Source organism: Rattus rattus, chromosome 12 (assembly GCF_011064425.1).
Source record: "Rattus rattus isolate New Zealand chromosome 12, Rrattus_CSIRO_v1, whole genome shotgun sequence".
In the NCBI taxonomy this organism is placed as follows: domain Eukaryota; kingdom Metazoa; phylum Chordata; class Mammalia; order Rodentia; family Muridae; genus Rattus; species Rattus rattus.
In genome coordinates, this window is record NC_046165.1 from 90,378,967 (window position 1) to 90,394,863 (window position 15,897).

Sequence of the window (15,897 nt, forward strand, 5' to 3'; positions counted from 1 at the left end):
CTGCTCTCTGCTCTGCTTTCTGCTCTGTGCTCTGCTCTGCTCTCTGCTCTGCTCTCTCTGCTCTCTGCTCTGCTCTGCTCTCTGCTCTCTGCTCTGCTCTGCTCTCTGCTCTCTGTCTCTGCTCTCTGCTCTGCTCTGCTCTCTGCTCTCTGTTCTGCTCTCTCTGCTCTGCTCTCTGTGTTCTGCTCTCTGTGCTCTGCTCTGCTCTCCTCTCTCCTCTGTGCTCTCCTCTCTCTGCTCTCCTCTCTCTGCTCTGCTCTCTGCTCTCTCTTGCTCTGCTCTCTGTGCTCTACTCTCTCTGCTCTGCTCTCTCTGCTCTGCTCTCTCTCTCTGCTCTCTCTGCTCTCTCTGCTCTGCTCTGCTCTCTCTGCTCTGCTCTGCTCTGCTCTTCTCTCTCTGCTCTTCTCTCTGCTCTGCTCTCTGTGCTCTGCTCTCTGTGCTCTCTCTGCTCTGCTCAGCTCAGGGTTCTCTTAATCCGGAATTCACACTGGCTACTTCAAGTGGCCATCCACTGTCAATCTCTGCTGAGTGTCTATGAGCTGCAGATTGATGATGGTATCTCTTGCTTGTGTTATCAACTGAGGTACTCTTAGTCATCTCTGAATGTCTTATTACATCAGATTTTATTATGTCTTACTGCATATTTGCTGCCCCCTGTTCATTCTTTTATCTTTTGCTTGCTTACTTAATAAACTCACTCATTCTGCTATAGCTACTTTTTAAAATCTTACTTCCTTGACATCTTGTGCATCTAATAGAATCTGGAATCTAGTAAACATTCAAAATCTATGGCCTGAACTGATATCATACATATTCTCACAGGTATTATCTTCCTCTTTGTCACGGAAGTCGTTTATTTTGAAGGACAAACTGGGAATCTTACCATGCTAACAAGTACTTTACCCACTGAGCTAGACTCAAGCCCAACTTACTAAACCTTTGTAACATTTTCTCAGGTATAAAACTGAACAGGGCCCAGTAGTCAGGCAAGAACAGTGCAGAAGAATAAGGAGATGCCAACATCCTGGCAGAAGATATAATCACTCTTTTTGAAACAGCTAGAAGGTTAAGAATTCTGCTTCTACAGCAACTCAATAAAAACAATGCACCGAGAGGAAAACGCAGCCTTTAAGCACGGCATAATGAGCTCTGCCAAGCTGCGGTTATTACCGCCTAAGATTATGATTATCAATGCTTTCATAATCTGCTCCCCAGGAATCTAAAACCAAGACAGAAAAGGTTACAGGTTAGATGTCTTCTCTAATGTCTAATGTCTTCACTAACTCATTTTTCTATTGAAACAATTTATTTTCTAAACAATTATTTTTTTATTTATGTATATGAGTGTGTGCTATCTAACCTGGGTTCTGAGACTCAAATCTGAGTCCTGTGCGAAAGCAACAAGTGCTTTTAACTGCTAAGTAATCTCCTCAGCCCCTCCTAAACTAGTTTTGAAATAAATATGCAATATTCTAAATATTCACGATATGTACAGTAGGGCACTCCTGTCGTTTCAGCACTCTAGAAATGAGGCTAGAGAGTCAGCTTAAATTTAAGGTAAATCTGGGCTACAAAATTAATTCATGGTCAGCCCTGTAAGCGTTCTCTGTACTATTCCAACTTTACTCTGTTGTGTTTAAGTGTGTACTAAACAACTACGACTGCACAGCTAATGCTTGCAATAAAAAGCCACTGCCTTTACTCCTCCTCCCAACAGAGGGTGCTGCTGCCATAGGAAAGCTGGTAGAGAATGTGAAACCTCTCTCTTCACCGGCGCACCCAGAGCTCAAAGTCCCAAGGAGGTAGCTCACGCTGCTTCAAAGAACTAGTGTTACTAAAAGGCCAGACCATACCTGTAGACATTCAAGCACTCAGGCGGGGCAGCATCCAAACTGACAGGGCTGCTGCTGTTCCTCTCGCTGCTCTCATAGCCAGATTCCATCCGCTGGATTAGTCGAGGATGCTGTTCTAAAAGATGAGAGCCTGGCCTGGCTGTTCCCCAGAGTTTATGCTGTGAGCTTGGTCCACCATCTTTAATATCGTTAGCAATTGGCTTGCTTACTTCATCTTGTGCAAATTCTTTAGCTGCCCCAATCAAAGGACAGGTGCAGAAAATGAGGTAGATTTAGTGTTTGTCTAAATTAAAATCTAGCTAAACCCTCCCCCTAGACATTATTCATTACAGTCACATCTTCAAAAAACATAACATCAGAGTAAAAATGTTCCTTGCCAGCTATACTAAAAACTCAGGATTTTTAAACACACAAATCAATTGTATTTGAAAGCCCATTTGTTCCCTGATTCTCTGCTCACCTGCATCTTCAGGAAAGGTCTTAAGCTGGGTGTAGCCACAATGCTTCCTTTTGTCCTTACTGAAAATGCTGTCAATATTTAGGGATTCTCGTTTAGGTCTCCATGTTGGGCGGTATTTGCTGGAAGAACTGGATCTTGCCTCACTGCTGGTACTCTCCGTTTCCCAGCCCCGAGAGTGCAGAGGTAAGTTCCTTGCTGGTATCTTGTCTGGCTGGTCTCCTGCCCTGCCTACACAGGGAGATGCTGCATTGGTCTGAGAGGCCAAGGAAGGCCTGCTGTGGATCATATTGCTGACTGTCTCTTTGAAATCCTTTAGCCTGCTGGTGCTGCTGGATTTGGAGGCATTCCTAGGAGCCTGCTTCTCTTTCAGTGTTTCTCCTAAAAATCAGAGAGCATAAAAGAAATGAAGACGTTTAAAACAATCACAAATGTCCTCATTCTAGAGAAGCAAGGAAATCCGCTTGGCAGGAAAGCATCAGTGTATTGGAGGGAAGAGGAGGGCAGTGCTTGCCTTCACTGTGATAGCCTGAGGCCTGTGGGGCATCAGCTTTCCTCCGAATTCGGCCAGAGCCCCTCCTGCGCTCCACCAGGGGCCCTTTCTTCGTCGTGTGTTTCTGATTACATTCACTGTCAGTCAGGTGTCCTGAAAGAACAAGGAAATGGGAGTAAGCTGCTTTCTACCACTAACCCTCCCCTCCTGAGAATCCAGTCTCCCTTTGGGGCTTATAACAGTGCCACAAACTTCTTATATACAAGGATCAGAAATTATAGGGTCAGAGCCGTCGGGCCTGAGTGTAAGGCTCCTGGGGAGTTAGTGACGCCTTCCAAATCTATAACATATCCTAACAATCATCAGTCTTAAACCACACGCATCATATTTCCCAGGCGACTAGAAATAAAACTGCCGATTCATAACTTATCTTGGGTCCTGTGGTGCTGAGGAGCCAATCCCTTGCAAGAACAAGTGGGCTTACTGAGCTCCATCTCCAGAGCTTGGTAATTTTTAAAGGCAAAAGAAACAATTTTTAAAAATCTCATAAACCCATATTTTTTATTCTTTCTTCCTTTTTTAAAATCTCAGGTGGGTGGGTTTTATTTTATTTTACTGAGGCAGAGTTCTGTTAGGGTCTTGTTTTTATTTTATATTGTACAGGCTCACAGTAATCCTCTTGCCTAGGTCTCTCAAGTACTGAGATTGCAGGCATGCATTACAACTACCTCCCAGTCTCTCAGAAACTGAAATCAGAATTTGCTTCTACTTCTTTGGCAACGGTTCTTACTATGATGGCTTTGGGACACAGTTCTCAATCCTCTTTAAATGTGCATTTTAAAGCACATTTCCATGTTCATTCATTCTCCTTTCCAACCTATGCTTCATCCACTCTGACTTCACTCAAACACTGTAATTCATAATTCTTTATCAGCAATCATTGAAAAACCCCAAGGGAGCTTTGTATTTTGTATAACTTTCCTACCATCCTGCCTACACAGTATGCAAATATATATGCTTAAGTTATATTAAAAAGGTCAGATTGTAAAAAATATAATCAGCCAAGCAGCTGGAACCTTGAAGATGAATTAAGTTTGAAGACCAACCTTACAGAAACTGCCCGGGTTCTCGAAGGCATGAGTTAACAAGTGTCTTTTCTCCTTTGGCACACACGGAGCCTGGAGGGCACTCAGGCTGCCAATGATGGAATACGATGGAGACTATTCAGCCAACTGCCCCGAGCAATCTGCTATTGCTTTTCTCCATTTTGTTTATTTAAACCCAAAAGAAAGATTTACAGAAAAAAAAAATCAACTGCAGCAACTAAATGATACCAACAGTCTCTCTCTCTGGCCCAAGATTCCAGGAAGATAGCCTTAAAAAAGCAACTGCACCAAACACCATCTACACAGCAGTCTTCGAGAGAAGCCCAATGAACTAGCCAAACTTGCAGGTCCATAAACCTGGCATCGTCCATGGGTGAGGCTGAGTCTCAAGGCTATTAGAAGTTATCCTTCACAGAGCCGTGGGGACACCTTCCCCATGCCTTTAATCCCAACATTCAGTAGGCAGAGGGGCAGAAATTTCTGAATTTGAGGCCAGCCTGGTCTACAGAGCTGGTTCCAAGACAGTCAGGACTACAAAGAGAAATCCTGTTTCAAAACAAAACAAAACAAAAACCAGGATGGAAGAAATCGCTCAAGGACCATAAGAAATGATGTCAGCAAAATTCAGAACCTGGGAAATATACAAGTTAAATTACATAGTTTTGAAGTATAAATTGCAAGGGAAAAGTGGAAGAAAAAAACCTCTATTCATTAAAAGTACCTACACGCAGTGGCATGCACCTGTAGTCTACCAATGGAGAAGTTTCAGAACTGCCTAGGCTCCATACCAAAACCCTACCTCAAATTTTTAAAAAATAAACAAATAAATAAAGCCAGGTGTAGTATAGCACGGCTGTAATGCACATAGGAGGCTGCAGCAAGGGCATCTTGAATATGAGACCCACCTATGCTACAAAACAAAACCTTGTCAAGAAATGCAAGAAACAGGCACCCAACCCAAGAACGGCCGCTACTGCGGTGGCTGTTTAAACAGTGGTGCACACAGCAAAGTGCTTTGTCGCCTTTGGGGGGCTGGACAGTGCCCCCCAGAACGAATCAGGAGGTTCTACAGTTCTGCAGGAAAAAAAAAAAAAGAAAGAAATTCGAGAAACAAAAATAACTAAGTAAAATTAAGAGGTAACCTAAAATGGCTTACAACCATCTCTAGCTCCAGTCCCAGGGGATCTGACGCCCTCTTCTGATCGCTAAGAGCACCAGGAACATACATGGTGCACACACATCCCTGTAGGCAAAACACTCATACACATAAAATAAAATAACAAATCATTTTTAAAATTTATTTATTTCTGTTTTATGTGCATTGGATGTTTTGCCTGCATATCTGTCTGTGTGAGGGCGTCGGATACCCTAAAACTGGAGGTACAGGCAATTGTGAGCTGCCATGTGCATGCTGGGAATTGAACCTGGGTCTTTTGGAAGAACAGCCAATGCTCTTACTTAACCACTGAGCTATTTCCTCAGACCAATAAAATAAACCTTTAAAAAGAGTTATGGGGGGTTGGGGATTTAGCTCAGTGGTAGAGCGCTTGCCTAGCAAGCGCAAGGCCCTGGGTTTGGTCCCCAGCTCTGAAAAAAAAAGAAAAAAGAAAAAAAGTTATGAAAAAACAGAGAAGACTCATCAACATGTATCGATCTCTTTTGATTTTGGGAAAAAGACACAAATCAGTAAAGACAGCACTTGCAATAGCAAACTACTCACTGGTGTTTAGCAACTGTAAACAGAATTACTGTCCTTTTGTTCCCATGCAGAAATCAAACACAGAGACTCACACGTATTAGGCAAACATTGAATTATATGCCCTGCCTTCTTGACTATTTTTAAATGTTTGTAAATGATGTATATTTTTATAGTAAATATAAAAATATCTATGAAAGAAGTAATATAATGTCTTGGATTTGCTTCAAAATAGTTGAGGAGTAAAAGACATGAGTAAAGGTACAGATAAGATTACACTGGTCTTGGGGTAGTTAATGAAATGAGGTGATAAATACACGTGGGCAGGCATTTTGACTACTTAGAAATGCTTGTAATTCTCTCATTAACGAGGAAACTGAAGGAATGGCCAATGGTTAATAGCACTGACTACTCTTCCAGAGGACTTGGATTCAATTCCTAGTAACCTGGCAGCTCACAACTGTCTGTAACTCCAGCTCCAGGGGACCCAGTGACTTCTTTTGGTCTCTGTGGGTACTAGGCATACACATGGTGCCCATCCATATAAAAAAATAAAAAAAAAAAAAAAAAAAAAAAAAACCAAAGCATGAAGACTATAAAGCACTGATCTGAAGCCATGAGCTCCACTCATCCTCCAAGTCCTTGGGCAAGCAGACAGTAGTGCATGCCTGATTTGCTATTATGTGCTATTTCTCCTAACTTTTCATTTCAGTGGTCACTCAACACTCTTCCTTCTGTGTCCTGTAATGACTTCTTCCACTGATAAAAACACAGACTAAAAAACAAGTTAAGAATTCTTATGTAGGAAAAGTGCAATAATAAGACAGCCACTTGTTCTTTCTTTGCACATCTGTCCTTCAAAAGCCTGCATTGGAATAAGTAGGTGTTCACCACACATAAATACACCTTCTCTTGAAGCCCTTCATTCACAACCATGGCATGAAACATGACCAGGTAGAAGACAAAAGAATGCCAGGACAAAGGTAGACATTGACAATCACACCGTGTGCTCCTGACTGATGCACGGCTCTGTGCAATGGAGCACCATTCCTCATTCAGAACTACATTGTTTCTTTGTATCCTACTCAGTTACCCAAATTCTGTACTTGTCTGCCTTGCACAGCATTTACTACTCGCCCCAGTTTCTTTTTCTTAGGAGACTTTCTATGTAGAAATTAAATCAGACCAGCAGGGTTCTGTGTCAGTCCCTACCTGTGTCCCGACTGCTCTGAGACGTGGAGTCATTCTCCACATTATAGGTGACTGTCCCCTGAGAATCGGAGGAGAAGTGACTGACCACAGACTCATGGTGAGACTGTTTGTAGGGATAGCTCTCCGCTGAGGAATCTGTTCGAGTATCACTTGAGATGGAAGGCTCCCTCCCTGAAGGAAGGAGGAGATACATATGCAAAAGTAAGGAAAGAGGACAGTGACAGCCCTGAGGAAAGGAGACAGGTGCAACAAAGACCCGTAAGCAAGGACTTCCTAGAAGGAAGGGTGAGAAGAATTCACCACAGAGCCATTCTTCCCAACACCCGTCTTCCAGGTAATCCAGACACACATACAATTCCTCCCACCGCTGTCCCTACCTTGCTGAAGCCCTCACTTTGCCTGCCACTGTGAAAAACTGTGGGGTTTTTAGAAAACCTATGGGGGAAAGTGGAAGAAATGAAAAAGTTGTGAGATGTAAGCTCTACATAGATGAAAGCCCCAGGCCAACCTGCCACACATGCCAGCTGGTCACTATCTTACAGGCTCTCTCCTACACTGTCACACATGGTGCTTTAAAAACTTGACATGCACATTCTTAGTATCTTTGAAAAGTTATGGGGCAGTTCTTCACTCTTCTCTGTGAACATGCCCAACTGAAGGCTTTCCCCAGACCCTTAACTAAAATAAACATGACGGACAGACAAACGAGCACTTGGCTGAAGGAAGAAATAAGGCAGGCCTGGGTAAAGAACAAAGCAGGAAGAGCAGCTGGACCTGGTATAAGCACAGAACTCAAGAGGCTGAGGCAGGAGGATCACCATAAAATAGTGGCCAACCTGCTATACAGTGAGTTCCAGGCTGGTCTGTGCTACACAGTGAGGCTCTGTCTCAAAGAACAAAACAAATCAAAATAAAACAGCAGGAAGAAACACAGCAGACCAGACAGGAAGGAGATGTAATGGAAGAGGAAAGATTGTGGGGTAAGTACCCTCTCTTTCAAAACTATACTAAAGGCCAATCCTGTATCTTTATAGAAATCAAACCCAAACTATGAGGGCTATAGTTCAAATGTTATCAGCCTCTGGGATATCCTGGAACATTAGCCATAAGCTCAAAGTTACTTCTACAGGAAGGCGTTCTATAATTCCAGACAGTTGGATTACACTGGAACAAATGATTCATTCACGGAGGACCATCATTTCTGCATCTGGAATTTTTTTTTTTTTCCCTTTTCTTTTTTTCGGAGCTGGGGACCGAACCCAGGGCCTTGCGCTTGCTAGGCAAGTGCTCTACCACTGAGCTAAATCCCCAACCCCTGCATCTGGAATTTAAACAAAACTTTTCCCCCTCCAAGAATGAGTACTGTAGTGGTGTAGTGTTTCTCAACAATTCACTTAAGCCAGGGACTGGTGAGATGGCTCAGTGGTTAGGAGCACTTTCTGCTCTTGCAGAGAACTTGGGGTTCAGTTTCCAACACCCACATGTAGAGCATAACCACCCATAACTCCAGTTCCAGAGGATTCAAGGAGCTTTTCTGGATTCTGTAGGCATCAGGCATAAACACAGTGCAACATACACACGGGCAAAACACTCATACACATAGAATAAAATAAAAATGTATCTTTTTCAGAATTTCCTTAAGACACTGTAACACTGCTACTAAGAATCAATAACCTGTAAGAATGTTCAAGGCTACTGAGGCATCCCTTACAATTTCAGTTTAGTATCTCAATGCACACAAACATAGCTGCCTTCTCACGTTTACTTTAGGCCAGTTGATTTGAGCAGCACACTCTGAAAGCGCAAGAAAACAAGTCTGATGGGAATCAGCTGCGTGCACACAGGCTGGCATTTCTCTCTTACTGTAACAGACCCTCTTTCTCCTAGCTATGTGCTAACCTGTGTATGAGACCCAACCATCTGACTGTATGGAGTGTCGGGAGAGCTGAGCTGCTCACCTGAGTCTTCACTGTCGTAGCATGTCTTGGTGTGTGACAGGAACTGAGCGTGGGGAGGCAGGTCCTGGGCAGACACGGGGGTACCCTGGGGATCTGCATAGAGCAGCAGCAAGGGCTGATAATGCCCTTTAATGCATTTGGTCACCACGTCCTTCCACTTCGGACCAATCTGAGCCACAAACATGGAACAACATGGCGATTAACTTCATAGCCACAATTCAAAACACAATTCCTTTCCTAAAACAATTCCTTTCCTACCTGGTTCTCTTAAAGTCAGGTAGAAAAAAAGAAAACAAAAAAGATCTGAAATCTAAACTTAGTGACTTTTTATTGAACCTTTTTTTAAAAACAAACAAACAAAAATGGCATTTAAAATAGTATCAGAGCAAAGAACAATGAATGTAAATGGTTTTATTTCTGTGAAACATCAATTCAGTTTGCACATATACATAAAACCTCAGAAAGACAGACATGCTATATGCAGTCTAAGATGCTTTAGTGATCAACTTCTTTTCACAGACATTAGATTTAAGAGCTCAGTTCCAATTTTCATCTCCACAATTTTCTCCTAAATATTAAAACCACCTTAACAAATTAGAAAGGCAAAATAGGAACTGTCCTGCAGAGGGCCTTGAAGAAATGATATTCGATTTCTGAGTTCAAACCTGGCAGGACTTAAGCTGTCAGGCTGCCCTGACATGAGGATGGACAATTGGACTTCTCACTCTTGGCCGGGTTAAGACTCGGCTATCACAGAGGAAGAGTATATGGCAGCCATGGAAACAACTCACCAAACCCCAGACTCACCCCGTCCACTTAGACAGCTAGTGTGGTAGTTCAACCACAGCAGACACTTAGTCAACTTGAAGTGAGTTGCCATTATTATAATTGAAGCATAATTTATGTTTTCACATATCAATCTTACTTAATATTTTGAAAGAATACTGTTCAGACTAAAAAAAAAAAAAACTAATGCTCAAATAATTTGTTACCGCCTAAAAAAGGAGAATATGGGAGTTGACAAAAGCTTTATTAATGGAAGCTTTTACTTTAAATCTATACTTGGATATGGTGAGCAGTCTTCATAGCTGCCGATTTCATGACTAGCAGCTTCCTAACTGACGCAGACACCTAGAACATTTTATCTATATAATAAGACCAGGTTTCTTATTGTTAGATCACTGTAACCCCATTGTTTCATATCTACCCAAAACCATGTTAACGTCTAACGAGTCATTACAGAGAAATGAGGCTTAAAAGATAAATTTGTTTGTTTGTTTGTTTGTTTGTTTGTTTTTTGAGACAGGATCTCTCTGTGTAGCCCTGGATGTGCTAGAACTCACTCTGTAGAACAGGCTGGCCTCGAACTCAGAGATCGCTTGCCTCTGCCTCTGCCTCCTGAGTGCTGGAATTAAAGGCGTGCACCAGCACTGCCCAGCCAAGAATAATTTTTAGCAGCCTTGAACCAAAGCATCACCTATGAGTGATGCCAGATTTAAAGTCCTCAATTCTGTGTTAATCATATAATCTAATTAGTTGTGTTACATATTCCACTCAAATCAGCCATTTAACAATGATGATTTCTCAACTATAAAAACAGACCTAGGGCTGGAGAGATGGCTCAGTGGTTAAGAGCACTGACTGCTCTTCCAGAGGTCCTGAGTTCAATTCCCAGCAGCCACATGGTGGCTCAACTATTTGTAATGGGATCTGATGCCCTCCTCTGGTGTGTCTGAAGACAGCTACAGTGTACTCATATACATAAAATAAATAAATCTTAAAAAACAAAACAAAACAAAAAATAGAACTATATTGAATGCCTAGAGAGGAGACCGAAAAATAATAAAAATATATCCTATTCTTATCTATTATAGAATTGAAAATTAATGCACTTATATTTAGCAGATAAAGGCCAGGTGCAATAGCTCTTACCTATAATTTGGGGGGCTAAGAAAGGAGGACTTCTACAAGTTTGAGGACAGCCTGCAGTACATTGTCAGTTACAGACAAGCCTGGACTATAGATCAGGACCTTGATCCAGAAAAAGAACAAACTGGGAGTTGGAGAGATGGCTCAGCATTTAAGTCTGCTTAATGCTCTCACAGACGACAGGAGTTCAGTTCCAAACACCCATGCCAGGTGGCTCACAAACACCTGCAACTGCAGACGCAGGGAGATCTGACACCTCTGGACTCTGTGGGCACTGGCACTCACATGTACCCACGTAAGTGGGCAAGCACAAATGCACAGACACACACAGAGACACAGGTTTACAAACAATAAAATTAGATCTATTTTTAAAAAAAATAAAAACAACCAATGCATTCACAAAGTATGTGTGCCTTACCAACACTGTAAAGTAACCATTCAAAATTATCAAAATAAAAACTTTAGACAAATAAATGTGATTTTATTTTTATTTCCGTCATCAAATACTTCAAGATCCTTTCCTACCTCCTTGACATGAGCATCATCAAAATACATCCATTTTCGGATCTTGGTTTGAAAGAAGAATGTAGAATAATGCTTGCCATAGTAACAGATCATTCCTACTAAGTACAGCTCCGACTGCTTGGCTCGGTCATCTGTCACTCTGAAAAACAGCTATGGCGAGGAGAGAAAGGGGAAAGACCGTCACACAGTCGACCATCCGCCACACTCCTTCAGCAGACTCCACCACCATTCTCTTCCTTCCCCCCATCCTGAACGAGACCATCGTGTCCCCCTTGCTGGAGCTGCCCCCTCTGTAGTCAGCCTGGCCTCACGCACATGGCCATGCTAAAGCCTCCGCTTCCTGAGCGCTCAGACTGCGGCCATGCAGCCAGCCTGGCCCTTCCGTCTGCTGCGTTACAGCTACAGAAGACTGCACTCCTAACCCTCTCCCTCTGTCCTCTAGTGCTGCGTTACAGACGGGTACTCCATGCCCAGTGCCCACCAACATTTCCTAATGGTGGTCATAATTTGCTTCCCCCTCAAAGCTGGAATATTTTTACTAGTCCAGATTATTCATTAGAAATGAACTAAAACTGTACCTATTGTGGCACATGCCTATAATCCCAACATGGAGAGGCTGAGGCAGGAGGATTGTATGCCTTAAATTGGCCTGTGCTACATGAAGAGTCAGTATTTTATTTGAGGCCAAAAGAAATCAGAACAATTTCAAAACAAACAAAACCAGCTGTCAAGTTTCAAATTTTTTCAATTTCTAGGCACTCAGATCAGCCTCGAGTGTTAAGGACATACAAAGACTTGAGTTAAGAGATTCTGACCTAAAAAGTCACATAGTTGAGAAAAAAAATCAAAATAATTAAGTCCAAATCAGGCACGACACACCTGTAGTTCTTTGTCCTTTATACAAAGGCTAGAGGGAAAACTAGACTACATTTCCCAGTGTTGTCCATCTGGAGTGTATGAGAGTCTGACTCCAAGCCAGAAAGAAACAGAGTAAATAAACTACGAAAAAACAAAAACAAACAAAAAACACCTCTTAAGATTTTAGTGAGCCCAACCTATTCCATAGATTCCTTGAGGAGACCCAGAATGTGACCCCAGACGATTCATTTATTCGCAAGAGTGGCTATTTAAAACAAGGACAGATTCTCCTTAGTCACTCAACTAGGAATCCTAGACAGAAACCAGCACGAAGGAAACAGGACTTTCTGGTTCTCCTTGAATGGAAGAAAAACACTGGCTGTCCCTATCTTAGGACGTGGAGCTGATAAAAATGGGACCTACTCCCATTTTTCCCCATTCCCCAAAGTAAATACATTGAAAACACTAAAGTACTAAGTCATCGCTATCTATTTCATTACTCCACATCCTAAGGAGGATTTGTCTTCTACTTCTATTGTAATGCTAAGTGCCGACCCCCAAGACCTGGAGTCTGCACTCAGCCACTGTAACCCCACCCACCAAGTTAATTCTGATTGGTGAATAAAGATGCTGATGGCCAATAGCTAATCAGAAGAGACAGAGTGGGATGTACATTTGTGGGCTTGGGGAAGGGGAAGGACTATGAAGAAGTGGAAGAAGGGGAGGAGGAAGAAGGGGAGGAGGAGATGGTGGGGCAGGAGAGGAGGATGGAGAAGCCACCATGGGTTAAGGGTTAAAGAAGCATGGTTCTGAGGGCTGCCCAATTGAAGTTAAGAGAAGCCTTGATGGGACATAGAACAGCAATAACAGGGCTATCAATAGGACAGCAGTAGATTCTAACAGCATGGAGGGTAGACAGCTCCCAGCTACTGTGCTGTTTAGAGCTGATTATAGTAACTATAAAGACTGTGAGTGTGTCTTTCATCCAGGAATTCAATAACCAAAGTGGGCTAGAAACCCCAGTGGAATTTAAATAACAGACAAGATTCAAACCTGACAAAATGGTACCCTGGGCTAGCTCAGGCTGGACTCTGCCCTGGTAAAACTCAGCACTCCTCAGGAACCTTTCTGTTTGCCTGGAGAAAGCCATTGCATTCCTGTCCATCCCTACAGGCCTCCAGTCTCCAGCGAGGGCACCTCGCTTTCTATTAACAGATCAGAGCTCCATGCCAGTTTCCCAACCTGTTCCAGCTATGGGGCCTCCTCCTGCTGCAACACAACCCCTTAGAACAGGCAGGACTCTCCCACTAATTTTGCTATCTTCTCTGCTCCCGTAGCCCTGGCAACTGCCAGTCTGCCTTTTCTCTCTGTTCCTCTCTGTCCCAGAGGTAGCCAAGGCCTGATGCCTGCCTGCCAGCCCCCTCCCCCATCTAAATAAAAACCATACCCCTCACAAGGGAGTGGCTTTGTTGGTCTCTTTACAGAGTCCTCAGATACAATCACCCTCTCAACAGACAGTGCCTCCTCATTTCCTACTCTTGGGCTCAGGCCAGCAACTTGTTCCAAGTTCTGTTCCCAAGTCAAGGAAGCTTGTTCTTTACCCTTCCTACCTCTCATGTCAGAATACACTTGTTCCTTTAACCCTCCTACCTCTCATGTGGGAATACACTTCTCTACACCACCCTGGTACAAAACTGAGCATCCCATAGAAATTGCTTCTTTTTTTTGTCACCAGTGTCTGAGTTCTGCCCATCCTGTTCATCAAGGTAAATTGTGCCACTTTTTCTAAAGGGTTCTACCATCCTCACACAAGTGGTGTGTGAGCATGTATCTGATGAGGCTCATGAATCTGCACACAGAAACACAAGTATCTCTGTCCAAAACGCTCTTCAATTGTCACACAGAACACACCTCTATGGCCAGTGCTTGAACCACACAGAAGTCAAGGCAATTAATACATACATCACCCAGCTTAAGGCAGGTGCCCAGACTGTGGATGACATCCTCTGCCAAGTCGGAATGGTCTGAGTCCCAAACCAGCCCAATCGTGATAATCTGTGGTGCATTCATCAACACACGGCGGATCCGAATTCTCTCCCCACAGTTGCTCTGAAATACATACACAGCACTAGTTCAAACATGCCTACCTGCTCTGCAGCAATGCGACAAGCCAGGGTTCCCCTTCTTGTCCTAAATTCCATGGAGCTAACTCACCGGACAGTTCCGCAGGTCCCCCATGGTGCTGGCATTCTGAAGCAGCTCACCAAACATACTCGGTGAAGGTTTCTCTCGCTTTTCCAGCATACAAATAGCCTGGTTACTTCAGATGGGAAAGAGAGGAAGGTGATGGTAGTGGATGTTATTCCAAGTTATGTCCAAACGAAAAGATAAAATCATTCATACCAACCCCTAAGTCGCTTCCTGCTTTAAGACAGGACCTCTGCTGTCTTGGAATGTTCTCTGTAGACCAGGCAGCCCGGCCTCCAACATATAAAGATACATCAGTCCTTGCCTCCAAAGCACTGGGATTAAAGGTGTGGTATATGTGATTTTTTATCTGCCCTGTCCTGACTAGCCTCGGTGTCCTGCAAACACAGCCCCCAAATCAACCCTCAGAATCCCCATTTCTCTTTCCACTTTGCTAGCTACAAATTTTGAAGTTTTGTAAACAGCACAAATTCAGCAATAAGGATATCTGCTATTTGGTAGCCTTCTGTTAAAACCCAACCAACTGAAGGAAAGCCTAACAGTGCAATAAAGGATTCTGTAGGAATGGGCTGAGGAAGGTCGAGGAACAGTTAAAGGCAGTGCCTGTTCTTGCACAGGACTCAGGTTCAGTTCCTAGCACCACATGTGGAGCTCATGCGATCTGCAAGCCAGTCCCAGGAGATCCTCCAGCACTCTCCCTGATCACTGCAGGAACCAGGCATGAGCATAGTGTCCAAACATACATGCAGACAGAACATCCATACACATAATATAAAGATACATAAGTCAGGGCTGGAGAGATGGCTCAGTGGTTAAGAGCACTGACTGCTCTTCCTGAGGTCTTGAGTTCAAATCCCAGCAACCACAGGGTGGCTCACAACCATCTGTAATGAGATCCGATGCCCTCTTCTGGTGTGTCTGAAGACAGTGACAGTGTACTCGTATATAATAAATGAATAAATAAATCTTTAAAAAGAAATTCATAAGTCACAAAGAAAAGAAAAGACCTGCATGGAACTCACCAAAGGGAAGTGGTGGAGATATAGTGCACCATCTGGATGAAGGGCAGTGGGTCGGACGTGGCCCCACAGCTCGTGCACACACACTGGGCAGAGAGAGGAAGGAAAATCGAGCAGCCAGTCATGAATTGTTTTGAAACTCTACACCTCAGATAAAATATGCTTCAAGAAAAAGTCCAAGATACAGGTTTACCTGCTCAAACAATGTCATCGCAAACTTCTGGTGGGAAATGCAGTGTGGAGCAGTACATATATCCTCTTTGGTTTCGTCCGCGATATGGAAGTGAATTCTCATCAGGAGGTTTTCCTAACAGGAAAACACAAAAGCACTACACTTAAATCCCCAACTGGCAAGGTGGGAAGCAACCCACCAAGGCACAGCAACCTTTCTGGAAAGCAGAATTATCTCTAAATCCCTTTAATCTTTTTTTAAAGAGCAGATAGAAGAAAGTCAGACAGATAGATGAAATTAATATACTCCATGATCATTCAGACTTTAGCAGTTTTCTATGAACTCGGGTTTGTATGGAACTCAATGCAATTTCACCATACACAGCCATGTAACCACCTCCACAATCAAGGC

General features: G+C 43.2%; 1 protein-coding gene and 1 non-coding gene across 2 annotated transcripts in view; one reads left to right on the plus strand and one right to left on the minus strand.

The window, feature by feature from the left end:
* Positions 1-15,897, minus strand: part of Usp54 (ubiquitin specific peptidase 54) — a 71,282-nt gene that overhangs the window by 26,257 nt on the left and 29,128 nt on the right. Inside the window, exons 5-14 of the mRNA XM_032917446.1 lie at positions 15,508-15,621; positions 15,318-15,400; positions 14,302-14,407; positions 14,050-14,196; positions 11,230-11,379; positions 8,776-8,944; positions 6,818-6,988; positions 2,825-2,956; positions 2,314-2,691; positions 1,854-2,085 (exon numbers count right to left, since the gene is read on the minus strand). Coding sequence (XP_032773337.1) covers positions 1,854-2,085; positions 2,314-2,691; positions 2,825-2,956; positions 6,818-6,988; positions 8,776-8,944; positions 11,230-11,379; positions 14,050-14,196; positions 14,302-14,407; positions 15,318-15,400; positions 15,508-15,621 — 1,682 coding nt within the window. The remainder of the gene's footprint in view (positions 1-1,853; positions 2,086-2,313; positions 2,692-2,824; positions 2,957-6,817; positions 6,989-8,775; positions 8,945-11,229; positions 11,380-14,049; positions 14,197-14,301; positions 14,408-15,317; positions 15,401-15,507; positions 15,622-15,897) is intronic.
* Positions 4,855-4,983, plus strand: LOC116914202. The gene has a single exon (XR_004389735.1). It is a non-coding gene; the product is annotated as a small nucleolar RNA SNORA68 (small nucleolar RNA).